At 44.6% G+C, this 20503-nt stretch overlaps 2 protein-coding genes across 5 annotated transcripts in view; both read right to left on the reverse strand.

Annotated features, from left to right (window-relative positions):
• Positions 1–1203: 1203 nt before the first annotated feature.
• Tgoln2 (trans-golgi network protein 2) lies at positions 1204–8708 on the reverse strand. Its single transcript, XM_021164799.2, has 4 exons — positions 8393–8708; positions 7296–8185; positions 5821–5904; positions 1204–4954 (listed from the first exon to the last, which is right to left on the reverse strand). The coding sequence occupies exons 1-4, from the start codon at positions 8436–8438 to the stop codon at positions 4949–4951; spliced, it is 1026 nt and encodes a 341-aa protein (XP_021020458.1). The 5' UTR covers positions 8439–8708; the 3' UTR covers positions 1204–4948.
• A 9809-nt stretch (positions 8709–18517) lies between these two features.
• Tcf7l1 (transcription factor 7 like 1) overlaps positions 18518–20503 on the reverse strand; it is a 162292-nt gene continuing 160306 nt past the window's right edge. For 2 of the 4 annotated variants that reach the window (XM_029478327.1, XM_029478326.1), the window contains one exon: positions 18518–19904. In XM_029478327.1, coding sequence (XP_029334187.1) covers positions 19471–19904 — 434 coding nt within the window. In that variant the 3' untranslated portion in view covers positions 18518–19470. The remainder of the gene's footprint in view (positions 19905–20503) is intronic. The other 2 variants (XM_021164538.2, XM_021164537.2) reach the window with 1 other exon arrangement.

Raw genomic sequence — 20503 nt, forward strand, 5'->3', positions numbered from 1 at the left:
GTTTTTCGAGACAGGGTTTCTCGTGTAGCCCTGGCTGTCCTGGAACTCACTCTGTAGACCAGGCTGGCCTCGAACTCAGAAATCTGCCTGCCTCTGACTCCCAAGTGCTGGGACTAAAGGCGTGCGCCACCACGCCCGGCCTGATTAGTGTTGTTAAGTCAAGAGTTCTTTACCTTGCATTCTACGTAAGGCCTAGTGTGAGCTACATAGCCTTGATGCCTCATGAAGAATGCTCCCATGCCTTTCCTATACCCAACTCCAAGCTATGGTCAGGCACACAGAACCCCTGGGGTGTTGGCTACTAGAATAGGTTGGTTCAGTCCTACCCTGAAGCTTTTTGTTCCTCCTCACTCTCATGTTGTGATGCTCTCTCTGTATACAGGAAAGTGTGGGTTTGGAGTAGCAACTCTCTCAAAGTGCCAGACCCAAGAAACCCTCAGCTCTAAGTTTTATCCTGATAGAAGTGGGTTAAAGGAACACACCAAAAGATACCACTGCCGATGAACCAAGCCTAGACACGGCATTTGTAGTTGCTGGCACATAGTCAAATTGAGTTATGAGGCTGGGCGGTGCTGGCACCGGCCTTTAACCCCAGCACTCAGAAGGCAGGGGCAGACAGAGCTCTAGCTCTGTCTTGAAAAACAAAACAAAACAAAACAAAACAGACCAAAACCTGAGTATTGTTTTCTAAAATGCTTGGAGTCAGAATTCTTTCAGATTTTGTAGTATTTGCATACACATAAGATAATCTGGGGGATGGGACCCAGAACTAAACCACAAATTCATTTGTTTCATATGTATAGACCGGCACAGCATCTTATGTAATACTTTGAAAAACTGAGCATTCTGACCTGTCACATGAGTCCATGCTATAATTTAAAAAGCTTGCTTTGATTTCAGAATAGGGATGCTCTACCTATATGAATAAATGAGAAGGTGGATAAAAGTTAAAAGCTTTTCACTTATGTTAAACAAGTACTAATTTTAGTCTGTTTAAATATAGTATTAAAGCCGGGCGTGGTGGCGCACGCCTTTAATCCCAGCACTCGGGAGGCAGAGGCAGGCGGGTTTCTGAGTTCGAGGCCAGCCTGGTCTACAAAGTGAGTTCCAGGACAGCCAAGGCTACACAGAGAAACCCTGTCTCAAAAAACCAAAAAATAAATAAATAAATAAATAAATAAATAAATATAGTATTAATACATGTAATGTTTCAATGCTTTGATATCTGAAATTTATTGATTTCTGTTCAATAATGACATGAAACTATGCTGTGATTGCATTTACAGAAGCTCAGTAAAATATACTGAAAAATACTTACTATACCACAGTAAGCTTTAAAAAAATAAAATTAAGCCATTACAGTTAAATTACAAAAAAGGTGAAAATACCAAACATGGCTAACAGTGGCAATCTAACTGGGGACACAAGACAAGGAAAAGAATTAACATTCACTCACTTAACATGGTAGTCTGAATTAAATTCCTAACAGTGTGAGGAGGCCAGCTTCATGGGTAGTTTGCTATGCTATGCAAGCTGAGATCCAAACTAACAGTTTCTAAACTAAAATACTTAGTATCACATCTGAGCAGGGAACAAAACACACTGAGCCATCTTGATGTATTTAAATTTCAACATCTCTTCACAGCTTTCTGCTTTTTTTTTTTTTTTTTTTTTTTTGAGACAAGCTATCATTGTGTAACTTTGGCTGCCTAAACTTGGTATTCTAGACTAGGCTGGCCTCATACTCAGAGATCCTTCTGCCTCTGCCTCTTGAGTGCTAGGATTAAAGGCATGCATCACCACGCCTGACTCTTTACAGCTTTCTTAAGGCAATGCCAAATAGAACCCTCCTAGTAAGCAGTTTTGAGAAACTATGGCACAGGGCCTGGCACACCCTTCTCTGCTTTTTAACGGCTCATGATATGCACAAAGCATACCATGCCCCGAAGAAAAGAGAAAGTGCATCCCTACCAGAGGAACTCTGAAGGGCACAGAGCTCTGTCTCTAGGGGAAACATGTTAGCACATTTTGTTAGTTGTTGTCCAGAGCTGGCTTTTATAGTCCACAGCAAGAAAACAAACTATTAACAGTTATACCTCAAGCAGCTTCCCCTTAAGAAATTGCCCTTTAGGAGAGGAGAGCAAGCTCAGAAAAGTCCACAAGAGTGCTACTTGAGGCTTCTTCATATGCTTCTTACGTGCCAGCCCAATCCGGGGTATAGACACCTCAGTTGGACCATTACCATCCACACACACTCTAGCAAATATGCTTCAAGTACTCTACCTTCAAAAAACAAAACAAAACAAAACAAAATCCTAAAAAGAACTTTTCTTTGGTGGGAACCATTTCCTTCAGTGCAACTTCTCAAGTGAACACAAATTCTACTGTACTCTGTCAGCACTAGGAACATCTGTCAGCAGCCAAAAGAGGGTGAGGCTTTGTAGACTCTGGCAATCCTTCACATGTCTGTCCACTCACTGTCAATCTTGGTTGCTAAAAATCAATTTTCCTTCCGGCCCTTCAAGAGCAAAAGCCAACAAGTATAAGGTCATAGCAAACAGTATCCAGGAAGAGCTATGTGAGCCCCAGTTTCAGCTACACCTCCAACAAGACATTTGACCCCTAAGGTCTCTGGCTGATAGAACAATGACAATGGCTGTCTCTCAGAGCTTAGTTTTCTTGGGGGGGAAATCTAGGAACATCAGAAATATGTCACACTGAAGTTCCAAGATGAGAGTGACAGTCAGCTATCAGTGTGGAATGGAAAAAGCCAATCAAGTGGGTTGAAGCTAGGAAGGAACACTATGCATATTCCAAACACAAGGACCTGGGAAAGCTCAAAGAAGGGGACAGCCTAACCATAAAGCAACGCTGAAAAGCTGTGATACAAAGACACGATGAGGGCAGAGGCAGAGACGGAGTGAGTGCCGGACAGTGAAGCCAAGGAGGAATCTGTAGTCTAGATTATAACCTCAGACAGAAGCTTCACACCAGAGCACATTCTGGAATAATCAATGTTTCCAAAACTGGTAAGGTCAATTCACCTGGTTCCTAAAAATTAGCGGAGAGTATACCTAGATATAATTTCTTTAAAAAAAAAAAAAAAGTGGACTTCTGTGATGATAAAAATGTTTTTATAGTGTGGAGTTTTCAGATGATTAAAGAAACTGAAGGATAGATAGAGAAACGTAATAGATACAAGAGAGAAACTCTGGTTGTGTGACAACCAGACAATGTGGCTGAGTTATTTAGCATATAGCAGAACTGGGTTCTTGGGAAGGAGGCCAAAGAAAACATGAGAGTCACAGAGAGGATAAAGAATGGATGGATTTATTGAGACAGTTAAAGCAACAGAGACCTGGGTACCCTCCTCCACCCGCCATGAGATAAGGCAAAGGACAATTTGCAAGAGACAACCAGAATGTCAACATGCATAGGCCCAGCCTCCAACATCACCAAGGGTTACAAGTGTGAAAATGAGCTGCTGAATTTGGTGATCTGTTAACTGAGTAAACCTTGAGAAACAGGAGGAAAACAGACCAAGGCAACCCTGCAAATGTCAGGAAGAGGACGGAAGGCAATAGAAGCAACACCAACTAGAACAGGATAGGTATGGGCGTGCATACAGGCTATAAGGAAGGTGTCCATTCAGAGGTGTACAAACAGGTCTAGAGAGGAAGAAAAAATGGAAGTGGGGAACTAAAGAGGTGTTAGGGAAAGCTAAAGGAGACTGAAAAAGGCTTGGAAAAAAGTAACAGACTTGTGGACAGTTGAGACAATAGTAGCCATGGCCTTATTTCTACAATGCCACTTGCCAAGAATACATACTTCAATTTCAAGCCCATGCTGCAGTCGGCACTGGAAAAGAACTCCAAGACCATTGCTTCCTTAGACTGATTCTCCAACAGCACAGGACTCATACTTTTCTTCTTCTCATTCTCTCTGCATCCCTGAGATTAGCTGAGACTTTTCTCTCTTTAGGTGTAACCATACAGACTGGAATAAAACGCTAGACACAGCATAATCCAAGACATCTTCAGTTATCTCAGGGAACCTATTTAGTTTCCTACAGTTTCATGACCAGATATGACAGAATAGGAAAGATTTTCCTTATTCTCTGCATATCTTAAACAGCAAGGAGGAGTGTGAAGAATGCAGTTAAAGTTTCTAAATATCTATCTACTGCAGGCAATAAAAGCAAAACTCAATTTGTAGAAAACCTCTTTCCTGCATACTAAATACCTCCTATGTGTTTTCTTCCACAAAGCATGAACCTGCCCCTTTCCAGGAAGTTCCTATTGGGGTGACTGTATGCAAGAACACACTTGTTCAATGATCATTTTTTAAAAAATCCCATCAAACAGTGATTTTACTTTCAGAAGCCTCGAGTCCCTTTTATGCTAGTACAACTAGCATGCAAACTTTCAGAGAAATATACAGATTATTATCAGATAGACCAGACTTTAACACTCTTTAACCTGCTAGTTTGGTTTGCAGCTGAGCCTTCTGTAGAGAATAAGTATTCAAGCCCATCTCTGCCCATCAGTATCCCACATAACCATCTCCTACATCTTGTCTAGAAAGCACCTCTCTACAGTTTGCACCTAGAGTTGCAAAGATAAAGAGGCTGTGGGAGGGTGGTCCATTGTGTGGCCTGCCTAAGGTGGGGTCTTCCTTTGGTCACATCCATTTTTCCATGCGCTTCTTCCATTTGTACTCCAAGAAAGAAAGGATGATGGAACACGTCAGCATACAAGGAACACAAAAGTAAATAAAACATCACCAGAGGAGAGTGTCATCAAAGTGCCGGTGCAAAACCTGAAGCTATCTCCCATCTCTGCCAGCCCAGACTTGCCACCAAACCCCAGAGGAGGTCACAGTCTTTTCATTTCTCTTGATTGGGAACAAATCAGCAGGGAGGACACGGTTCTTGCAGACAAAGTAAAGATCAAAGCTGAAACAAGAACAACACACTCGGTTGATAACACTCATCTTTTTCAGGGAGATATGTCAGTAAGACAAAGTCATCCACCGCCATTAATAAAAGTGCAGGAGTCACATTAGTGAGTTTTAAAGTCAATTAGAAATAAGATATGGACCTGAAAGTTGTACATTTAGCTAATAAGGGGGGTGGGGATAATTACTGATTGTTTCCTATCCACGTGCTCTCAACGTGCTTAACAGAACAGAGCAGGTGCCTGTTGTAGCCACCTAATATGATTATACAGTTGTCTGTGGGGAGAACCGTCTTCAGCTCCTGCTACTGTTGGAGGGGGAAAGGCTCCTCTCCTGGCAGAGGCAGACTGGCCACAATCAGGAGGACCAGCCCACAGTGAGTTTGCTTGAGGCCTATGTGCTTCTGTGCTCATATGCTTTGAGGGAGTTGTGAGCCAGGGCTTTGCTGCCCAAAGTGTGGCCGAGCAGCCTTTGGTGATCCCACCAAAATGAGGATGGATAAGTTCTATGCCATACTCAGTGAATCAGACTTGGCTTTTATCACAATATTCAGTGTTTATCACAGTATTTGTGTGACCAGAGCTCAAATAGTGAAAAAAGTGTTTAAAAGTGTACAGTTACTATCAGGTGCTAGTGTTGTCTCTGAATGGAAACTTAGGAACAAAACAGACAGAAATCACATTTCCACGCAGATCTGTTTATCTGTCAAATGTGAAAATACTGAAAGATCTCTTTGTAGATACATATGTAGTGTATGGATGGTCCTATTTGCCATCAAGGGCTAGGGACAATGGCTGCAGCATGCCCAGAATTGGCCCAACTGAGGCTGCATATCCCTCCTAGACCTGGCTTCTCATTCCTTACCTTTAGGTTCAAACGTTGGTAGTCACTGGCCTTTGGCCTCCGAGTGACTTTGGATCTTTTCCCTTCCAGAGCAAAAGCAATAATCTGAGGGAAGGACAAAGAAAACAGAATAACATTTGACTCTGTAATGCTGTACTTCATTCAGTTCCTGAAATCAGAAGCACTTACCTAGATCCACAGAGAGGCCTATTTAAATCACACACACACACACACACACACACACACACACACACACACTTTCTTTCCAGTGCTGGAGTGCAATCATGGCATTGTGGATACTAGGCAAATGCTGTGTCAAGCATGTGATATGTGATATAGCACTATAGTAGGACAACTGTCTAGCATGCAGGTCACCTATGTTCAACCTCCAACACCACAAAAATAATAAATTGTAAAGATTTTAAAAGGGTTTGGTTATAACAAAATCCTTTATACTACTTAATAGTGACCAAGAGAGCCGGGCGGTGGTGGTGCACGCCTTTAATCCCAGCACTCGGGAAGCAGAGGCAGTCGAATTTCTGAGTTTGAGGCCAGCCTAGTCTACAGAGTGAGTTCCAGGACAGCCAGAGCTACACAGAGAAACCTGTCTTGAAAAAAAAAAAAAAAAAAAAATAGGGACCAAGAGATGGAGGCTGAAGCCTGTGGAAATCTTTATGATTTAATTGTGGGGATAGAGTTAAAAGTCTACCAGTTCTTTTGCCAGGGAGTTCCAGGTTTAAGGGGGGTGGGGATAATTACTGATTGTTTCCTATCCACAAACACTTGCTTTGTGCCCACATATTGTTTCAACAACTTTTCTCTAATTTACTGCTCTCAACATGGGCATTTAGATGTAAATGAAGAATGTACACTCTCCATTCTTTATGGATTCTTTATGCCCAATGGCTATCACAAATTGAACTCTTCAATAAGTCAAGTTACTGAAATTGTCTTCTAAATCTCATGGCTCAGTAGGAAATACAATAATTTTGTCATTAGAGTTGTTTCTAAAGTTGTTTCATGGATAACACTTTAACCCCAAAGATGAGTACATTTGTGCAATTTCAACTCTTGTTGGTTGGCTTTCTACTTTTAGTGTTAATAACTATGTAACTGAAAACATTCTTCCTGCCTCCAGATGGAAGATGGTTGGAATAGAAGCTAGAAATGGTAAACTATCTTAAGCCTGAAAAAGGGGGAAGAGGTCTGCATATCAAGAGGCTGGGAAAGATCTGAGTTCCAAGATATGGGAGGGGAATCACAATTAGGTCAGGTTATGATTCACGTCCAACTTGGCACTTTACAGCAGAACTGAGAGGAAACAGGTCACGTGATGAAAACCTGATTTACAAAACTTAGTTTTATAAGCCCTAGCAGGGTCTATGGAAAAAACCAAGATGATCTTAAAATTCTCAAAGCTCACAGGCAGATGAGTGACAGATAGCTGTCCATGAACAAAGAACTTAAGAGTCCTGGAAATCCCAGTCCCCTCTTACCTTTCGTTTGTTGTGGTAAGCAATATAGAGGACAGCAACAAGAACAGCAGCGGTCACTAGATATGCAAAGAAGTGGCTGCTCTCTGCACTGGTGTTTCCAGAAGTGTCCTTATAAAGATCATCCTTCTCGTTCTTCATAGAATCTCTAAGTGTCCCCTCTTGGTTCTCACTGGAGGAAGGGCCCGACACCTTTTCATTCTCTTCTTCAAGCGGTGAGCCTTCTTCCGGCTCTGTGTCACCCTCTTCAATTTCCTTGGTTCCCACATCTTCAGTAGGCTCTGAAGACTTATCTCCTTTCTCTGGCTTTAAAGAGAAGTCAGAGTCCCCTGCCAGTGTTTCCCCAGATTCAGTTTTGGAAGTAAGTGTTGGTTTTTGTCCTTTTTCAGTTGGCTGGACTTTGTCAGTCTTCGAAGTCTCCGTATCTGGGGAGATTTTGGAGGTGGGCTTGTCCAAATCAACTTTCGTGGACTTGTCAGAATCATCTTCTGTGGCCTTATTCGAACCAACTTCTGTGGGTTTGCCAGAATCACCTCCCGGGGGCTTGCCTGAATCTTCTGTGGAATTCTGATCAGACTTTTCCGGTTTGGGGTTGACTGGTGAGAGGGGCCGCGCAGTTTCGTTCAACTGGATATCCGCTTTCTCGGGCTGCCTTCTGGAATCATTCAAACTGTGATCGGTCGCGACGGTCGGCGGACCAGATTCCGCCTTACTGGAAACTGCTGCCAAAGTCATCTTGTCCTGGTCTTTTTTATCCGACTTCTGCCCCTGACCGGTCTTTACCTGGTTAGAAGACTCAGGCAGGGGAGTGGAGGACTGTTTGAAAGGCTGAATCGGAGGATTCTGAGAGTCACCTGGGACGGCGTCTCTCTTATAAACGGACGGCAGAGCTCCTGAAACAAAAAAAAGCAGTAAGTCCTCGGAAGAGAAGCGGGCTTGACTTCTGAGAGCCTAGCGGGGATGGCCGAATTGGAAAGCGGAGATGACTAGAGCAGGGTCGGGCCAAACAAGAAAGACGCCGGCTCCCGTAGCGACCCACCAAGGTGAGGAACGGGAAACCTAAAGGGGAGAGTGAGCTGGGCTGGGGTGGGGGTCCTTACCCGCCACCGCGACACTCAGCAGGAGCAACGCAACCTGGAACCGCATCCTGCAGTCTGCGCTTCCGCCCTCTGCTGACGTGAGAGCGGCGCACGGGATTTTCCCGAGCGTGGCCCCTCCCTTTCCGGCGGACTGTTTCTCTTCCGGCGCAGCCCCGCCTTAGGGGTGGGGCTACCGGGCGACAGCTGCCGCTGTCTGTGTGTTCCGGTAGAGTGCCGGAAGTCAAGGCCAGCTCTTATTCCCCTCTAAGTCCCCTGTCTTTCAGCAGTCTGCGGGGCTCAGCGATCTCGTTCTTGTCCAGTTGGCCTCGTATTTCAGAAACTGTTGCGACCGACAGGTGCTGCGTCGCCTCTCGCTGCTTATGATGTAGGGTCGTGGGGCCGGGCGCCTCTGTCGCATCCTCTGCTCGTGTTTCTAACCTCTCCGTTGCTGATGCTGCTTTCTCAGTTCACACACAAATGTACTCTCTTCAGCACTTGCCCATCTAGAAGCAAACACATTTCATCCTGATCCTAATACCTTTCTTGGCCGTATCCAGGGCCCTCTGAATTTACCAAGGTTTTTGATTTCTTGTTTGTTCTTCTGAATTTCTCTGTGTTTGAAACCATATTGCTATGTGGGCATCTGCTGCCTCCTGAGTGTTTGGGATTACAGGTGCCTCACCACGCCCCTGTTGGGCTATTTATTTATTTAAGAAATAAAATATCAAAGATTTACTATTTTTATTTGTGTATGTGTGTCTGCCACCTGTGTGTAGGTGCTCTTGGAGGCTAGATGAGGGCATCAGATGCCCTAGAGCTAGAGCTTCAAGCGTTTCGAACCCTGTGGGTGTTGGAAACTGAACTCTGCTCCTGTGGGAGAGCAACAAGCCCTGAGCCATCTCTCCAATCCAGGAAGTAAGGTACTCTGTTACCCAAACAGGAAGACCTTGAGTTTCTGATCTTCCTACTGGCTTGTATCTCCAATTTATGTGGTACTAGCAATCAAATCGTGGTTCTGTGCAAACACTCTTGTCTCATTCACCACATATATATTCTTTTTCTTTCCAAGACAGGGTTCTTCTGTTTAACAGAACTCGCTCTGTAGACCAGGCTAGCCTTGCAATCACAGAGATCCACCTACCTCTGCCTCTTGAGTGCTGGAGTTAAAGACATGCACCACCACACATTCTTTTTTTTTTTTTTTAAGGTTTATTTTATTTATTATATGTGAGTACACTGTAGTTGTCATGAGACACCGGAAGAGGGAATCAGATCTTGTTACAGATGATTGTGAGCCACAATATGGTTGCTGGGATTGGAGCTCAGTACCTCTGAAGAGCAGTCAGTGGTGCTCTTAACTCCAGCCCAAGCAACACATTCTTATAATACAAACAACAAAATAGAATTTTAAAAGAAATATACTTTTAAAACTTTTTTTAGAGAGCCAGGTGATGGTAGGACACAACATTAATCCCAGCACGCAGGAGGCAGAGGCAGGCCAATCTCTGAATCAGGCCAGCCTGATCTACAGAGTGAGTTCCAGGATAGCCATGGTTACACAGAGAAACTCTGTCTTGAAAAACAACAGCAACAGACATCTTTAGTGTCTAGGGAGATGGTTCAGTGCTTAAGAACATTGACTACTCTTCCAGAGGACCCACATTCCATTCCTGGAGCTCACAAGCCACCCGACAACGGTCTATAATTCCAGTTTCAGGAGACCTGACATTGTCTTTTGGCCCACAGTCACTGCACACATGAGGTGTACAGACATACATGTCAGTAAAACATACACCCACTTTAAATGTGCTTGCTCTCTGCTCATCTGCAGATTCCTGTTTGCAGTCATTTCCTGTGTCCTCATCTATGGTAGTGCTGGATGGCTTAAACAAGTTGCCTAATGTCATTTATGAACGTTTGCCAGGCTAGGTATTTCATAAACAGTGATTTAACAAGTAGCCTCAACATCTATGTTCATTTTTTTTTTCTTTGTCATTTTCGAGACAGGCTCTCATTCTGCAGTCATAACAGGCCTGGAACTCACTCCACAGTACAGCAGACCTTGAGCTGGCATCAGTCTTCCTGCCTCTGCCTTGGAAAGGCTGAGATTACTGTTGTGTGCCACCATGCCGGGTTCTGTGGTCCTCAATACTCTGGAGGTTTAAGATAGAGGATCTTTTAAATAGGGATGTATTGTTATTTTATGTGTGTGACTGTTTGGCCTCCATTTATGCCTCTGCATTATGTGCCTGTCTGGGGCCAAAGGAAGCCAGAGAGGACACAGAGCCTCTGGAACTGGGGTTAGAGATGGCTCTGAGCCAGCATATGGGTGCTAGAAATTGCACCTGGGTCAGAAGAGCAGCCAGAGCTCTTAACCTCTGAGCAATCTCTTCAGCCTCAGAGGCCGAGGATCTCTTGAACAACCAAAATTTGGAGACCAGTCTGAAGAACAAAGTAAGACGTGGTCTCAAACATATCTAAATAAAGAAGGCTTTAATCTGATAAAGCATGCAATCTAGTGAGGCAGATAAACATCAGATAGATATTTGTCCACGTTTGCTGTAATTGGTTAATTTTGATTGTCCCCTTGATGGGATTTAGATTCCTCATGGAGAGAAATCCCTGGGTGTGCCTGTAAGGGATTGTCTAGGTTAGGTTAATTGAGGTAAGAAGACCCACTCTGTATGGGGACATTAGTATTTCATGGGCTGGAGTCCTGGACAGAATAAAATGGAAAGCAAGCTGAACACAGTATACGGGGTTCATGCCTCTCTGCTTCCTGGTGATGGATTCAGTGTAAACAGCTCCCTCCTGCTCCTGCTGCCATGATTTCCCTACCACGATGCACTGTGTACTCTAGTCCTGCATGGCTGGAAGTTTTCAAATTTCAGGGAATAGTGCATGGCACAGATAGTTTCAGAAACAAGGGCTTTTCCTGGCACCTGAATACAAATCCCCACAATGAGCTCCTCACAGCTCCTCCCACCCCTTTCCTCCTCCCCCTCATCTTACATTGCTGAGGAGAGAATAAAGATTGCAAGAGATGTGAGAAGTCTACCAGCTTCTTCCAGGAAACGCACTGTAGCTCAGGGGTAGAGTGCCGCTTGCCTGACACGTGAGAGGTACTTTGGTTCAGTCTCCAGAACTAACAACAACAACAAAAAAAGCCTCCTTTAGAATGTTGACTCTGCCTTGGCTAGAGGAAGTGAACTGGTAAATGAATCTGTTTGTAAAAGAAAATTCTGTCTGCCTGCTTTAAGACGAATGTTTGACTAACATTTAAGGATATTGGCTTAGGGCGGGTGTGGGTGGGTGGGGTGGGCAGTGGCAAATAATTAAACCCGACCTGGTGTCCACGTTACCAGGCAGGGCAGGGGAGAAGTCCTCATCACATAGAACTCCGGGGCATTTGTATTTTATCTATAAACAGTAAAAGAAACCATTGAAGAGGTTTTAGTAGGGGCAAGATTTCATCAGATTGGAGAATGTTTGGACATTACTCTGGTTGTTTCAGAAAGAACTGACTTGGGGAGAAGGGAGAAGGATCTGGGTGTTAATCATTTAGGAGGTTGCTGCAGTATCTCAAGTAGTGGACATGCCCAGGGAGAATGGCGGGAAGTGTTTAGAGTGGAGAGGGCACTGGGAAATGGTACTAACTAACATTCTTCCGAGATAGATTGGAAAGGAAGCAGAGGGAAGATGGGGAGGGAGGAAGAAGGTGCTTTCTCAGAGGTGGGGACCGCCAGTGGGGAGCCAGGTATGGTGGACTGGCAGATAGGAAATGAATTTGCTTTTGGCCACTTGCTTATTACTTTGGCTTTTCTTCTCTTAGGATGATTGTGATAGCCAAGAGGAGAGAGGCCAGGATGGAAGTGTGAGCGGGAAGCACAAATACAGGAGCCATTTTCCTTTTTTTTTTTTTTTTANTTTTGTTTTTGTTTTTTTGTTTTTCCAGACAGGGTTTCTCTGTGTAGCCCTGGCTGTCCTGGAACTCACTCTGTAGACCAGGCTGGCCTCGAACTCAGAAATCCTCCTGCCTTTGCCTCTCAAGTGCTGGGATTAAAGGCGTGCACCACCACCACCCAGGAGCCATTTTCCTCAGCACTGTTTAAAATATCATTGGTAATTGTTTCAGTAAAACTAATGTACATGTTTATTTTAACTGTGACAGTTTTCTTATTATTGAACATCCAGATTCTTCTCACCTTCTCACCTGCTAGTAACTTTATTATCAGATAGTGGTTAGATTACATGCTTCTAAGATGACAGATACTCAAAAAGATTGAGCAATTTGCTCAGGGCCGTGTTATTTTTATCAAACTTCTGATAACAGGGAACTTTTCTTTTCTTTTTCCTTCCAATTTCTTCATCCCCCGCTGTTCCTCTTATCTCAACATGCTGCTCACACTTCTCTCAGACTCCTGGACTCAAGGGAGCCTCCCGCCTCAGCTTCCTGAGTAGTGGGGACTACAGTGACCGGCTAGCATTGAGTATTATTTACTTTCGCCCATTTGTGTCAGGACTAGGTAGCATGATGGCATTTTTCAACCAGAATTTGTCTTGGTTGTTTCGTTTTTTCCCTCAGCACTGAAATTTCTTAATCTGTCAGAGTGAAAGGAAAAAAAAGAGTTTTTTCTTGTGTACGCATGAATGCTTATTTCCCTGTGTGTGTGTGTGTGTGTGTGTGTGTGTGTGTGTGTGTGTAGGCCACAGGACAACCTTAAATGTCATTCCGTCATTCCTCAGACATGATCTGCCTTTTCAAGGTCTTGCACCGTTGTAGAACTGGCTGAGCATGCTAGAGACTGGTTGGTCAGTAAGCCTCGGAGATCCACCTATCAGCACCTCTCCAGCAGTGGGAACTTCAAACATTCCCTGCTTTTTAACACGGGTTCTGAGTGGTGAAACCCAGCCCCGCCCCCCCCCCCCCCCCCCCCCCCCCCCGCTTGTAAGGCAAGCACTTTACTGACAGAGCCCATCTCCGTCTTGATTTATTCACTAGCTTGTATGTGTATGGGTGTTTTGCCTGTGTATGCATGTCTGTGTACTATGGGCATGCCTAGTGCTGTAGAGGTTTCAGATCCCCTGGGACTGGAGTCACAGACTGTTGTGAGCTTCTGTGTGGATGATGACGATTGCAGTTTTTGGAAAGGTATTAAGTTCTTAACTGCTCAGCCGTCTCTTCAGGCTCTGTTTGTTGAGACTAGGTCTCACTAAATTGTTTATATTGGCCTCATCATCCTCCTGTCTCAGCCTCCATAAGTCAACATACCTGGCTCCATACTGTTATTCTTTAATACTTAATTCCTGCACAAATAGTTCACACGAATGTGGGCTATGACTTCAGTATTTTAAGTGTTAACTTATGAATTAGAAATAAAATGAAAATCCAGCAAGTACTCACAGCTGTTAACCATGTCCCCAGCATCAACGTTCTGACTCCTACAATCCTTCAGTCGTAGGACAATATGGTCCTGGCATAAGGACATGGAGGTGAACAGAACAGAATTGAGAGTTTAAAAACAATCTTGGTCATTTGCCATTAATTTATTTTTGATGAGGGTTAAACCAGGATGGCTAGCCCACAAGTACACAAAAAAATCACTATATATCATTAGTCTTATGGAAATATCAATCAAAATCAATGAAATACTATTTAAGAAAAATTAGGAAATCAATAGTGATGAGGTTACGGAGGGCCAGTGTGTTGTGAGACCCCGGTGACCTGCCAACCGAAAATAATGACTCTAAGATCTTTTAATAGTTTTAAAGCTTCAGCCTTAGCTGCGCAGGCTCTCAGCCAGCTCATCTAAGGACCACCCAGCCCCATCTGATTCCGGGCTCACAGTCACAGCCCTCTCCTCCTAAGTGTTTTGGAAAAAAGACCCTTCCTCCTCCTCATCCTCCTCCCCCTCCCTCTCCCCCTTCCCCTCCCTCTCCTCCTCCTCCCCTTTTTTCTTCCTTGACTCCCTTTTCCCTTTCCATCCCCCAGGTCCATTCAGCTCAACCTATTGGGAGTCAGTTCTTCATAACAACCAATCCTCAGTGAGATACATCTGATACAACTCTTAAACAATCTAGGGATAAAGGACAATGTGACCTTATTTTTAGAATCTACAAAGGTAATAATGGGTCATAGTGATTGCAACACCAGAATCTGCTAGCACAGCTCACTGTCGTCAGCAGTTAACAATGGAATAGATGGAGACACACCTTAATGCAATGTGGATGGAGGTCACCTCTATGTCAGCACCCTCAAGTAGGAATGTAACATGGCACAGCTGCTAGGAGAAAGTTCATGGCCTCCTTAAGAAGTCAAAATAGCTACTTAGGTGACACAGCAGTCTAGTTATGTATCCCCAAAGAATTAAAAAAAACCATTCATATGTATATGAATGTACATAGCAATATTATTCATGAAAGCCAGATGGTTCTGGGGATCGAACCCAGGTCCTCTGCAACATGGTTGCAATCCATGTTTGATATTAAATGAATGAATAAGCATAAGGTGGTTTATACTTACATCGTGGGCAGGGAAGGCAGGCGCTTTAGTAGTTGAATGTTTGCTTACTGCTTATAAAGCCCAGGGTTCGAGTCCCAGCACTAGCATGATACATACACAAGCAATGCATGATTATAATTCCTTTTTTTTAAAAAAAGATTTATTTATTTATTATATGTAACTACACTGTAGTTGTCTTCAGACACTCCAGAAGAGGGAGTCAGATCTCGTTACGGATGGTTGTGAGCCACTATGTGGTTGCTGGGATTTGAACTCCGGACCTTTGGAAGAGCAGTCAGGTGCTCTTACCCACTGAGCCATCTCACCAGCCCATGATTATAATTCCTACCCCAGCAACGTTTTTATTTCTAACCTGGGGCCTGCTGATCTGAAGCTCGCTTCTTCCTGCCTCTGCCTCCACAAGGCTGAGATTAAAGGCTTGCACCATCTTGCCTTGCTGGGATTTTGTTTTATGCACCAGTATCTCATGTATCCCAGGCTGCTTCTACTCCACATGTAGCTGAGGGTGACCTTGAATTCTGATCCTCCTGCCTGTACCTTCCAAGGGCTGGATTACAGACATGGGCACCATGCCCAGTTTGCTATGCCAGGCACTGTGTGCATGCCAGGCAAGTGCTGTACTGAGCCATGCCTAGCTATCCTTTTGTTTGTTTGTTTTTTGTTTTTCGAGATAGGGTTTCTCTGTATAGCCCTGGCTGTCCTAGAACTCACTCTGTAGACCAGGCTGGCCTCGAACTCAGAAATCCTCCTGCCTCTGCCTCCCAAGTGCTGGGATTACAGGCGTGCACCGCCATGCCTGGCTCAGCTACTCTTCTGAATCAGGCCTTACTCTTTACAGTTTCCAGTTCTCCGCCTTGCCCTGGTTCCTCACGCCTTGTCCTATAGCTGCCAAATATGACCATCTCCTGGTAGCCACTTCCTTATGAGGCAAAAAGCAAACAAATTAAAGTCTAGGTAATAGAAACCATTCAAAAGTGTTGAAACCTGACCAGCCATGGTCCTTGCACAGAGCACAAATGATAAAACAATTAAGAAACTCCACCTCCCCCCCCACACACACACACTTTTTGATGTTTTTCATAGCACACCTTTGGTTCTAGCATAAGAGAGGAAGAGGCAGGCATATCTCTGAGCTCAAGGCCAGCCTTGTCTAGATAGTTCCAGGCCAGCCAAGGCTACATTGTGAGTCTCTAACAAACAAACAAACAAAGATATAAAGATCTTATTTATATGTCTATGTGTATGACTGTATGTGCATCTGTTGTATGTGTGGGTGTGCCAGTGTGTGCCAGGCATCCTCCACAATCACTCTCTGCTTAAATCTTCAATGCAGTGTCTCTCCCTAAACTTGGGACTTGATTTTTTTCTAAGCTAGGCTGAAAAGCCAGCAAGGCACAGCGATCCTGTCTGCTTCTCTTGGAGAGCTGGGGTGACAGGTGTGTGTATGTGTGAAGGTCAGTTGTCACAGTTGTCATTCATATATATATATATATATATATATATGTATATATATGTATACACACACACACATATATAATTTACATGTATAGGAGTATACTGTAGCTATCTTCAGACACACTCAAAGAGGGTGCATGGGACCCCATTACAGATGGTTGTGAGCCACCAAGTGGTCGCTGGGAATTGAATTCAGAACCTCTGGAAGAGCAGTCAGTGCTCTTAACCACTGAGCCATCTCTCTAGCCTGTCAGTTGTCTTCTTTTCTTCTTCTTCTTTTCTTTAAGATTTATTTATTTATTATATGTNAGTACACTGTAGCTGTCTTCAGACACACCAGAAGAGGGCATCAGATTTCATTATGGATGTTTGTGAGCCACCATGTGGTTGCTGGGATTTGAACACGGGACCTTCGGAAGAGCAGTCGGCGCTCTTAACCACTGAGCCATCTCTCCAGCCTGTCAGTTGTCTTCTTAATGTGGGTCCTGAGCTCCAGACTCTGCTTCCCATGAAATTATAGAAAGCGCTCTTTAAGTACTGAATCATTTTTACAGCCCAGCTGGAGAAAGCTTGTGTTCCTGATTAGTGCTGTAAATATACTGAATACTACTTAAAGATGCTAAAAATTTGTTGTTTTTGTTGTTGTTTTGTTTTAAAAAGCAGGATCTCTGTAACCTAAGCTGGCCTATAACTCATATGTAACCCACGAGGACAAGAATATCTGTGATCCTCCTGCCTCTGCCTTCCAAATGCTGGGGCATCTACGCCACACACCTGGCTTTAGGTAGTGCTGGGGACTGAAGCTTGGGAGTGGTGCATGCTAGCCAAGTGCGATAGCAATTGGGCTGTATCTCCAGCCTTAAAAGTCAAACCAGGCCAGCCTGCTCTACAGAGTGAGTTCCAGGACAGTGAAGGCTACACAGAGAAACCCTGTCTCAAAAATCCAAGAAAAAACAAAAGAGGAATTCTCAGTGGGTACAGGCAATTGTCACATAACATCCAGGACTGAGCTTTGCCCCTGCAAGGTAGAACTGGCTCCAACAAGTCCTCCGACCACCATGTTTCCTTAATGTACACACAACAACAATAATAACATATCATTTTAAATTGGTAGTGTTGGGATCCAACTCAAGGCTTCTTATAGCCAGGTCACTGAGCTGTGCCCCCAGCCCTGTCAATTATTTTGAATGGGTAAGTAAATCTACATAACAAATTATATCTCAAGAAAGCCACTATGAATAGCACCAGCCACGAGAAACCGTGCTCCTTTGCAATTCTAATAAAAGGAGGTCACAATCATAAGCAGAATACTTCCACATTGGAACTCTCTCTAAGTCAATTGCAAAATTATTATATTAAAAAAGATTCACACTTTGAGGCTTCAGTGATCAGCATCACTGAGATATGTAGCCAGGCAGTGGTGGCGCACGCCTTTAATCCCAGCACTTCGGAGGCAGAGGCAGGCGGATTTGAGTTCGAGGCCAGCCTGGTCTACAAAGTGAGTTCCAGGACAGCCAGGGGTATACAGAGAAACAAACCCTGTCTTGAAAAACCAAAAAAAAAAAAAAAAAAAAAAAAAAAAAAAAAACAAACCCAAAAAAAAAAAAAAAAAAAAAAAAAAATTGTAAGTTGTGGGTTAGAGAGATTGTTTTTTTGCAAAGGACTTAAATTTGGTTCCCAACACTCACAGAGTGGTGTATATTCTTCNAAAAAAAAAAAAAACCCAACCCAAAATAAATAAGTAAGTAAAAAAAAAATTGTAAGTTGTGGGTTAGAGAGATTGTTTTTTTGCAAAGGACTTAAATTTGGTTCCCAACACTCACAGAGTGGTGTATATTCTTCTATAACTGCAGTTCCAGGGGAATTCAAAGCCTTCCGGCCTCGGTACAAGGCACACACATGGTAAACATACATACATACATACATACAAACATACATACATACATACGGGCAAATGCTCATACACATGAAGTAAAATAAAACAACTGGGGTCAGGGGAGGATTAGAACTTGCTACGCCCAGTTGGTAAGCTTTATGACTCTACAATAAGTAGCCTGCAAAAATTTAACCCAGGGCTTGGCAGGAAGGCGGTGGCTTGATTCAACAGAAGGCCTAAAGAAACATCCAGAAACGGTCTTGCAACTGTAATTTTATTTTCTCTTGTGAAAATAAACTGGGAGTTTAAATTGTTCCAAAAACCATAAAAACAAAATGAAATACACACAGAAAAAGCTTGTGAGGTGGTGGTGGGGGAAGGGGCAGAGGGTCTTGGAGCTTCTGCGGATTGTACTAGCACAGACGGAGGTGACAGGAGCCAGACAGTGGGGACTGGGGCCTGCCTGCCACTCTGATACTGCGAGGCGGGAAAGAAAACGCGACTGGGCAGCGGAGAGGAACAGACTTCTTGAAGGCAGTGGTAGGCACCTTGAGTCCCTTTAAATGCAGGGGTGGGGTGGGGTGGGGGGACCTTTTCAGAAGGACCTCTTTCCCCACCCCAAGCTGGAGTCCAGGCCATTGGGGCCCGAAGAGGGAGAGGGGATGATGGTGGGAAACTATGGTCACACGTGGCCACAACCTTACACTGGGCAGAGGACAGAGGGGGTTGAACTGGCGCTGAACACAGGACAAACATTTGGGCGAGGGAAACAGGACTGACCTGGAGAGAAGGGTGTCAGGCTAGAACTCCAGGCCCGGTCATGTTGCTGATACGGTGGGGGAGCTAGGGCAAGTGGGGCTGGCAGCGACGACGGAAAGGAGGGCAGAGAGTCAGGAAGAGAAGAGGTAGAGAGATATCTCCCGCCCAGGTATACCCACCACAGCGCAAGGGGAGGGAGCAACACACTGCTTTTCAGTGCTTTCTTGTGAAGGATGGTTTTTTGGGGAGGGGAGAGGGGCAGGCTTTGTTTTGTTTATGTTTTCTCCTTTTTAAAAAAAAATGCCTGAAGATCAGCTACTGGTTACATCTACACTGGTAAGGCACCGCTGTTACCAGTCACTTTACAGAACAGTCCAGAGTGGTCAAATATTGACCAATAATGCTTCCTTTGTGTTTCCCCCTTCCTCTCCTCTGAATCATTACTACTTGGAGTCCCGAGACAGCCTGCATAGAACCGGGGGCAGCTTAGTGGGCAGACTTGGTGACCAAGGAAAGAGGCTGGGCCTGTAGCACAGGGAGGGCCTGGTGGGCATGGAGCGTAGCTGGGAAAGTAGGGGGAGAGGTCAGCAGAGCGGCGGGCATAGAGCCCAAGGGCAAGGGCCTGGACAGGAGTGGGGGCTGGCTGCCCATCTGGCTGGAGTTGCTGGCGGCGGCCTTAGCCGACAGGAAGGCAGCGGAGTGGAGAGCCAGCTGGGCCCGGGCCTCGGGTTTGGTGGTGAGCGACAGGGGCTGGGCTTGCTCGGAGTGGGTAGCCGCAGGGGCCGCTGGTGAGGCCAAGGCTGCAGAGGGCGTCGCTGGGGAGTCCAGCGTGCTGCCGTGGGAAGACGCAGGGCTATCACAAGGCTTCTCAGGGGGCAGGTACTGAATGCATGGCTTCTTGCTCTTAGAGGCCAGAGCACCTAAAGGTACAAACACAAGGAAATAAGATTAGCTGTTTTCTGACACACCAGAAGAGGGCATCAGATCTCATTACAGGTGGTTGTGAGCCACCATGTGGTTGCTGGGATTTGAACTCAGGACCTTCGGAAGAGCAGACCGTGCTCTTACCGGCTGAGCCTTCTCGCCAGCAAACAGAACCTAACCGCTATTTCCACAACATTCATTGTGAGGGGGGTTATACGGCATCTAGAGTTGGTATACAGTGATGGAAGATATGCATAAACTTTATGCAAATATAAGGCCACTCACTCAAGAGGCTTGAGCACCTGGGGATCAGGTATTTGAGAAGTGGGGTATGGTGACGCCTTGAAACCCATCCAAAGGACATTCAGGTGTGACTGACTGCACGTTGGAAATGTAAGATTTAAAACAAACAAACAAACAAACAAACAAATAGTGGTGGTTGTGTGTGTGTGTGTGTGTGTAGGGCAGAGGTTAAGACTGAGTGTCTTCTATGGTTTTACCCCTTACTTAAAAAAACGTTTGTGTGTATGTGTATTTTGCCTACGTGTATATCTGTGTATTAGGTATATGCCTGGTACCTGTGGTGGTAAGAAGA

This window comes from Mus caroli, chromosome 6 (genome assembly GCF_900094665.2).
Source record: "Mus caroli chromosome 6, CAROLI_EIJ_v1.1, whole genome shotgun sequence".
NCBI lineage: Eukaryota > Metazoa > Chordata > Mammalia > Rodentia > Muridae > Mus > Mus caroli.